Source organism: Salmo trutta, chromosome 17 (assembly GCF_901001165.1).
Source record: "Salmo trutta chromosome 17, fSalTru1.1, whole genome shotgun sequence".
NCBI lineage: Eukaryota > Metazoa > Chordata > Actinopteri > Salmoniformes > Salmonidae > Salmo > Salmo trutta.
In genome coordinates, this window is record NC_042973.1 from 21,552,884 (window position 1) to 21,562,405 (window position 9,522).

The 9,522-nt window shown below is 42.3% G+C and overlaps 1 protein-coding gene across 6 annotated transcripts in view; it reads right to left on the reverse strand.

The window, feature by feature from the left end:
• Positions 1-9,522, reverse strand: part of LOC115151838 (NT-3 growth factor receptor-like) — a 289,545-nt gene that overhangs the window by 125,007 nt on the left and 155,016 nt on the right. For all 6 annotated transcript variants that reach the window (XR_003867375.1, XM_029696116.1, XM_029696115.1 and 3 more), the window contains exons 5-6: positions 845-999; positions 26-168 (exon numbers count right to left, since the gene is read on the reverse strand). Coding sequence is in view for 5 of the 6 variants with exons in the window: in XM_029696116.1 (XP_029551976.1) it covers positions 26-168; positions 845-999 (298 nt within the window). In the remaining variant the exon portion in view is untranslated. The remainder of the gene's footprint in view (positions 1-25; positions 169-844; positions 1,000-9,522) is intronic.

Consider the following 9,522-nt stretch of genomic DNA (forward strand, 5'->3'; position numbering starts at 1 on the left):
TCCCCTGGTTTGTCCCCTAGCCCACCTGGTGAGTGTTGATGGAGTGGAGGTCATTGACGGTCCAGTCCACCTCAGGTAGGGGGGATCCAGATCCATTACAGGTGACGGTGACTCTGTCCCCCTCAACAACCGTGAGGTTAAAGTGCGTCACACTGATGTCCGGAAGGTCTGAGAGACAGAGAGAGAAAGGGGGAGATAGGGAGAGAGAGGGAGAGAGAGAGAGAGAGAGAGTGAGAGAGAAAGGGGGAGATAGGGAGAGAGAGGGAGAGAGAGAGAGAGAGAGAGAGAGAGAGAGAGAGAGAGAGAGAGATAGAGAGAGAAAGGGGGAGATAGGGAGAGAGAGGGAGAGAGAGAGAGAGAGAGAGAGAGAGAGAGATAGAGAGAGAAAGGGGGAGATAGGGAGAGAGAGGGAGAGAGAGAGAGAGAGAGAGAGAGAGAGAGAGAGAGAGAGATAGAGAGAGAAAGGGGGAGATAGGGAGAGAGAGGGAGAGAGAGAGAGAGAGAGAGAGAGAGAGAGAGAGAGAGAGAGAGAATACAATACAATACAATAGAACCTAGACACAGCACACTTGAAATTCTCACTGAGACACTTTGAGCTATTGTAAATTCTATTTGGGAAAGGGAAAGGAAGGAACAAGCAGAGTTTCAGAATAGTGAGTTGTCATGACTCTTTTTGGCCGGCTGTCATGAGATGAGTTATGACAGGCGTTTAGGTCATTCTTATGAATTCGATGTGAATAGTCTAGGCTCTATGACAGCCACTCCAAGTAAAGTGCTCCCTATTATTCTACCATGGGATGATTGAGGAGTGTGGAGCAGGGAACGTGGCGCCAGTGGTTCGTACCACAGAGTGAGATATTCATAGCCTGCAGAGGGATCTTGGAGGCTCCGTTGTTGCAGAAGAGTTGCTGGGTGTTCAGGCCAGCCTCCCCTCGCTGCTGCCACAGCTGAATCCAGCGGATATCACAGCCACACTCAAACACCACTTCTTCCAGCCTCCTGTGAAGAGAGAGAGAGAGAGAGAGAGAGAGAGAAAGAGAGAGAGAGAGAGAGAGAGAGAAAGAGAGAGAGAGAGAGAGAGAGAGAATAAAAAATATATGTTGAGAAACAACACAATGCATCTGTGGTAATTTACCGTCAGGACAGGCAGAAGTAGGTGAAGGACAGTCTTATCCTCCAGACCAGCCCCAAACATTCATCACACTGTGCCTGGGGAGGAACTGGAGACCCTCCATCTCATCTCCAGGCCAGGCTAACCGTAGGCTGGGGCTGGAAGTGGGTGGATATGATTTGGACTTAGCCCTTCCCTCAACAAACACAGGCCCTGCACCAGCCCTGGCTAAATCAATATTGTCACATTAATGTGAACGACACGGATGAACAATTTGAAAATGATAGCAGGGAAGAGTAAAGGTCTTCTTTGTAGAACCACCCAGAGCAAATACACTTTTAAATTCATGTGCTTTGGTGGGTGACCGTGAATTTCAATATTGAAAATAGAATATCACAGTGCTTGAGCATGAGCACATACTGTACAGTAAGACTCCTATTATTTTAACAAAGGATTAATGAGGGTTGGAGAACAGGAGGGGTGTGATGTTCATACCCTGTGATGCTCCACACATTAATAATAATATGAATTATTAATCATAATTATCCCCTTAAACAACACGCCTAACACACTCCCACCCACAACCCCCCTCACACCCCAGCTTTCCAGATCCTCACACCCAGGCAGCTCCTGTGATGAGGTGTGGGGTTCTGATGAGACAGACTGGGTATCACTGTTAGCTCAGACTCTGCTGCTTCAAACAAGCCTTTATACGACATCATGTCATTTCCTCTATTTTACCCCTTAAGATACATTTGTCCAGACATTTCTTATTCATTAAGATAAGGAGAATGGGTCAAATGAATAGTCCTCACAATGCTCATATCATAATAAAATATTGAACGTGCCCATTGTATTCTTTCTGTCTTTCATCCACATGGGAAAACTACTTTCCACTTTTGACATCTTTTCTGACATTATTATCACATTTGTTACATTTGTCCATGGACCAGAGAAGACTATGAAGTGGCAGTTAGCATGTCTAATCCCTTTAGTTCCACATGATGTGCACCCTGCTTCCTGCAGCCTGGCTGCCTGCTGCCTGCTGCCTGCTTCCTGGCTGCCTGCTTCCTGCTGCCTGGCTCTCTGAGGGCCTAGTGGGTAGTACAGCGCAGCATACTGGATCCAACATATGGAAAGAGAGATAAAACACCTGGACCTGGAGGACATTTCATTAACATGATCTTAGCTAGCTGTGTGCTTGCATACTTATTGATTCACATGTTGACAAAAGACAGATAACCTTTCTGATTTACAAGATGGGGTCAGAGATCGCGTGTGAAAAGCGGAGTGTGCATGTCAAATGGGCATCGCAGCCATCGCTATACACTACGTAACACGCAGGTCTGGATGGGAGGGAGAGTCACTCACAGAGACCTTTTCTGTTGTATTTGCCTGCAATACATGGACTAACTTGGTTTTGTGCAGTATTGTGTGTTCTGTGCAGTATTGTGTGTTCTGTGCTGTCCAAGGACAGAGTACCCTGGGTTCACTTTTCCATGTGTGCATTAAGCCGCTTTGAAGAATGGTGATCAAAGGCTTCCTACAGTACTTACAACATAAATAAAACACCTTTATGAAGTGTGTGTGTGTGTGTGCGTGCGTGTGTGTGTGTGTGGGGGGGGGGGCAGCACAGGAGGTTGGTGGCACCTTAATTGGGGAGGACAGGCTCGTGGTAATGACTGGAGTGGAATCAGTGGAATGGTATCAAACACATGGTTTCTATGTGTTTGATGCCATTCCATTTGCTCTGTTCCAGACATTATTATGAGCCTCCTCTGGTAGGCAGATGGCCTCTTTTATTACTCAGTACCATCACAACATACCTATGGAAATATGTACTTAATTAAAAACATAGAGACAATAACCCGAGGATAGCATGATATAAAGACAGCCCATGGGGAGTTTGGCCACAGCACTGACTTACTGATTATGGCCTGTGAGAATAGTAATTTGCATATCTTCTACTAACCTGAATAAAACATCAAATTAACCTTTGGAAAGGTCAAGGTGGCGTGCAGCTAGGAACACACATGGGTGTCCAGTAGCCTATATGCTGAGCTGAGAATGGCAAATCACATATAACTTAATCATGGTTATGTATCTCCTGTTATGTATTATACATTAGTAACTGCTTTAAAATGGCTAACTTAGCATGTGACAGGTACGGAGGGACATTGGATACAATATGTGACAACAGAGAAATGCATACATAAATATATTTTTATCTCTTTTGTACAGTATTGTACATGGAATTATGCGTAGGGAGGTGTGGCCTGAATACAAATAGCTCCCATTTTCAAGGTGGACTGGGAATTGATCAGCCTGCCACATACACTTACCAGGATAAATGAGACACAAGGGTTTTTCATCAGTTAAAGGTAAAGTTGGTGATGCCCAATTTAACAAGGTCCCTATAGTATGTGAGTGTTCAGTAAGTGGCAATAGCTATGCCAGATATAAAAGATTGCCCATTAACTACACTGTGCGGTATTCTCTAGGCAAGCTGGCTAAATGTTAATGTTATCTGTACACATTTGATAACGAGTTAGGCCATATTTGGTGAAATCCCAGTGCAGGACTTATGCAGTCTCCCTGCAACAAAGGAATATGGCAAAATCAAATGACGATGACATAAAACATTTACTGACCTGCAATCACTTAGCTTTCTAATCTATATATGCAGTTGGAGAAATCAATCTCAGTTTACAGATGTGGACCATATTGGAGAAATCAATCTCAGTTTACAGATGTGGACCATATTGGAGAAATCAATCTCAGTTTACAGATGTGGACCATATTGGATAAATCAATCTCAGTTTACAGATGTGGACCATATTGGAGAAATCAATCTCAGTTTACAGATGTGGACCATATTGGAGAAATCAATCTCAGTTTACAGATGTGGACCATATTGGAGAAATCAATCTCAGTTTACAGATGTGGACCATATTGGAGAAATCAATCTCAGTTTACAGATGTGGACCATATTGGAGAAATCAATCTCAGTTTACAGATGTGGACCATATTGGAGAAATCAATCTCAGTTTACAGATGTGGACCATATTGGAGAAATCAATCTCAGTTTACAGATGTGGACCATATTGGATAAATCAATCTCAGTTTACAGATGTGGACCATATTGGAGAAATCAATCTCAGTTTACAGATGTGGACCATATTGGAGAAATCAATCTCAGTTTACAGATGTGGACCATATTGGAGAAATCAATCTCAGTTTACAGATGTGGACCATATTGGAGAAATCAATCTCAGTTTACAGATGTGGACCATATTGGAGAAATCAATCTCAGTTTACAGATGTGGACCCTATTGGAGAAATCAATCTCAGTTTACAGATGTGGACCATATTGGATAAATCAATCTCAGTTTACAGATGTGGACCATATTGGATAAATCCAATAACATTTCTCTAACATTTCCAATAATCTTTTTTTTTTTTGGGGGGGGGGGGTAATTATTTGAAAGGCTGAGATTACTCTATCCACATGCATACAACTAAATTGAATTTAGGTGATCTCCCCACACGGTGCAGTGAATATATCAATGATCTGGCATAGCCAAGGGGGAGGATTAAGCCTAGATGAAGAGCAGTGGCTAATTAAAGGCAGTGAATATGAATAGAACAGGGGCCAGGGATGTAAACCCCTACCTTCCTCCTCCTAGATTACAGAACCATGAGGATGACAGCAGGCTTCTCTCTGCTTGGTCTCATTACCTTTCCGGTGACGTCTCAAACATTCTTGGAGCCAGGGATTGAATTGGCTTCCCTGCACTGTTAATATGATCCCCATATGAGAGGCCATTGCTTAATAATATGGTAATTACAGATTTAAGTCCACCTGTCCCCATAATCTATTTATTAATCAAACTGGGTTTCACGTAGAATTCATGCTCAGCCCATCAGATAAGCAACTGGGACATTTACAGTTATCTTCTTTACTTTTGAGAGGTTATGCAGTTTAACAAAAAAAAGCCCAGAATAAAGACTTCTTCAGAAAATACTATACATGAATGATGTACAAAAATGTAACTATCTATGACAATGAACAAAGGCAAAACAGCTCTGACATCTCCCTGAGCGTCAAGCTCAAATTGCACATCATTATTTTCAAATGTGGACAAAATTGCCAACTCCAAAGCATGGTAAATCACTTATCTCTTTCGATCCATATGGATGCTGTGGCAATAGGCCAAACAAAGAACAAGATGTCTGAAGACACGCTATGTTCTGGTTATACATCCTTATATGAATTTTTTGTTGATTCTGATACAGTGACAACATGCTGTCAGTCTGTCACTGGCTTTGAAAGCAAACTGGGGGTGGAAAGAGTTGTCAATGATCCCCATTCTAAATGACATGTGTGGATGCCGGTCTGTAGTACTGCTGAGGGAAAGTGATGCTCAGTCAGGCATGAGAGCTGTTTCAACAACCACAACCAGTCACAGAAGTGGTAGAAGGAGAAAGGAAGGAAGGAAGGAAGGAAGGAAGGAAGGAAGGAAGGAAGGAAGGAAGGAAGGAAGGAAGGAAGGAAGGAAGGAAGGAAGGAAGGAAGGAAGGAAGGAAGGAAGGGGGGTGAAGGTGTGGGAGACGAGGTGAGATTGACGTCTCAATGTGTGGGTGAGTGAGACAGTGTTGTGGTCTGGGCTGATGCCCTGGTATATGTATCAAATGGCCAGGCAGGCAGACACTGGTAGGCAGCACTGATTATATTGAGCTCCTTGACCAAGCCTTGGTGTCGATGTCTCCACTGTGACAGAGGGCTGTAAGGGTGTTCTGAATGCCTAACACAACATGAGCCACAGAGCAGACACACAGCCAGCCACGCCGTGTTGTCGGTCCACACTTGGTTACTCCCAAGCTTACTGCAAGCTCGGTTTTCCATCTAAAATCCAGATTTCATAGAGATGGATATTCCCTCCAGTCAGTTCCTGGCTAACAACTACTGTATAGAAAATGCATGAGTCCCATCTTCAATGACCAAGAGATGCATTTATCCCTGAAACACATGTTACCTTACGATGACAAAATTATAACAAATTAGTAAAGAATCAGAAGGGATGGCAGGGAGCACCAATCAATAGAAGCGACATCGTTATGAGTGCATGAACATTTCTACATACAGTACATTAACCTTGTTCCCTCCAGTCCTCTTTGCTGAGCAGCTTATTATCTCTATCCGCTGAGCGACCACCTCAGGCTAACAATCAATATTACAGCAGGATTGGTATTATTCAGTGAATGCAGGTCTACATCTCCAGCTATGTATGTAGCGGCATATGTTTGGCTCTGCATTCGCTTTGATCTTGGTAGTATGAATAATAACAGCCTCATATCACAGTTGTGTCCAAACAATACCCTGTTATTTCTTCTTTTGCTTAAAACTTTTCTTCTGACGAAGCTACAGTGTAGGATTTAGAGAGTTGTTAGTTACATTTTAGTCCTGGCTTGGTGTTTGGTGTTGGGGTTTGTCGGGGTTAATTGTAGTAACCCCAAAGAGAAAGCATGGGTCATGTGTAATCATGCCAGCAGATGGACATGCCAGCTCTGAGCTTTGGGGCATGCACATGGGTGAATGACTGGCACCTAACACATTAACACAAAACACCCTGCTCTTCTTATTCCATCTCAGCTGAAAATGTGTTCCTTTCATGTTGGTAGAGCCAGAGACGCAAGAATGTATTTTCATCAAGAATATATATATAGTTCAGAAATGCACAATTTGAAGTTATTGCACTAGAGATAATGACAAAAGTATTTTGTAATACTCTGTGAATTGTCTGCCTTTTACAGATTAAGGATGAGTAGCCTACGTGCAGCCATTTCCATGACTGATCAAACTAATCAGAACAGTCCTATGAAAGGACTTACAGGATTTAGCTATCACAGTTTAGTCTGTTATAAAGTAACACCTCATCACAGAGACACCATTGACTCCAGTGATGAATACATGCCAATTCAGACATGAAGCGATGCACACCTAATTATTTCAGGATTTTAATTAAGAGGCCGATCATTAGAGATTCCACTCCCACGACTAATCACAGTGGACTTTTTGCCTCTGTAGTCCCATCCAGGCATCCAGGCAACAGCTATTAAAATGGACATTAAATAAATGGGGATTGTGCTACTGCCCTTTCCATTCTTAATGCTGTTTCCCTTTTTCTAACCTTGTGTTGTACCCAGTTTTAGCCAGAATTAAGTGAAGTCCCAACAGAAAGGAGCGGAGCAGTTTCTCTCTAATTGGCTGTGCCAACATTTGGATGTATAGGCAGAGTTTGGCTAATGGACACCACCTACACAGTACTCAATGTAGGCAAAGTATGCCATCATCATGTTCCAAGATTACTTTCCCTTAACTTGGTGAGAAAATTATGTTCTTTCAAGGGACGCTAAAGCATGAAGGCACGAAAACTGACATGATTGTATTGTTTTCTGTCTTGCCTGATCTGACGGGTTCTTAATAATACCATTGGAAAGGAAACAGAGGTCAGACAGCGTTCTGCGGTGAGCGAGTGTTGTGCCTTTTCCTTTCCAATGATGTTTAAAAAAATTTAGGTTGCACCACGACTCACGTTGGTTGAGCACTCTCTACCTCTTTCCATTCTTAATAATACCAATAATGTGTCTGTCCCACTGTTTTAAAATAGATGATCTCTTCACACTGACTAACACAGACATGTCCTGGCTGATCATAAAGGTCTTTCTATAGAGCCCATGCAGGATTAAAGAAAGGTCATCAGTATAAAGGGGATCGATGACCCTCCCAGCCCCTGGCAAAGCAGCTTTGTGGCCACATAGAAAATGTTTGTTGACACTGGTGAATGTGCCTTTGCGCTTGTACTGTAAATAATATTTTATCGTATCATCATCCTTGGAGCAGCTACAACATATTTGCCATTTAGCAATCCCCCTGCTCTGATGCCATTTACAGGCCTTGTAAGTGGTTGGGCTGAGCGAGCAGTGTCTTTAGCCCAGCTCCCTTGGCTAAAAGACACAGACTAAAATAAGGTAATATTATATTTTCTTGAAGCGCTATAAAGCCCCAGAAAAGAGTCCCAGGCCATTGTGAGCCATCCATCTCATCAGGCCTGTCTTCAACCCCCAGCAGCAAGACAGATAGACACTCAATGGAAAGCCATCAGAAGAAGAGATATAAAACTGATCTTGTCTTTTATGAATGCAATATATAAGACCGAGTTAGAGTGTTGCCATCAAACATCCACATAGAGAGAATCTCCTATGGGAAACTATTTATTGCACAGTACAGGGCCATAACCAGCAAATGTATGATTCAAATAAAACATTTCTCATGCAAGAATCTATCAAATAGGCATTATGTGAGATATAAATATAATAGAGGTTATGCAAAAGCATCTAAAGAATAAGTCATTTGGAAATACTGTAAATAAAACACTACTTCCACAATAGGATAAAACATACAGTGTTTAAGTATATATACAGTACCAGTCAAAAGTTTGGACACACCTACTCATTCAAGAGTTTTTCTTTATTTTGACTATTTTCTACATTGTAGAATAATAGTGAAGGCATCAAAACTATGAAATAACACATATGGAATAATGTAGTAATCAAAAAAGTGTTAAACAAATCAAAATATATTTTATATTTGAGATTCTTCAAATAGCCACCCTTTGAGTTGATGACAGTTTTGCACACTCTTGGCATTCTCTCAACCAGCTTCACCTGGAATGCTTTTCCAACAGTGTTGAAGGAGTTCCCACATATGCTGAGCACTTGTTGGCTGCTTTTCCTTCACTCTGCAGTCTAACTCATCCCAAACCATCTCAATTGGGTTGAGGTCGGGTGATTGTGGAGGCCAGGTCATCTGATGCAGGACTCCATCACTCTCATTGGTCAAATAGCCCTTACACAGCCTGGATGTGTGTTTTGGATCATTGTCCTGTTGAAAAACAAATGATAGTCCCACTAAGTGCAAACCAGATGGGATGGCATATCGCTGCAAAATGCTGTGGTAGCCATGCTGGTTAAGCGTGCCTTGAATTCTAAATAAATCACAGACAGTGTCACCAGCAAAGCACCCCCACACCATCACACCTCCTCCATGCTTTATGGTGGGAACCACACATGCAGAGATCATCTGTTCACCTACTCTGCGTCTCACCAAGACACGGCAGTTTGAACCAAAAATCTCAAATTTGAACTCATCACACCAAATGACATATTTCCACCGGTCTAATGTCCATTGCTCATGTTTCTTGGCCCAAGCAAGTCTCTTCTTCTTATTGGTGTCCTTTTGTAGTGGTTTATTTGCAGCAATTCGACCATTAAGGCCTGATTCACTTGCCTAGTTAAATAAAGGTTAAATAAATCAAATAAAAAATACAATTTAAGCAGTCTCCTCTGAT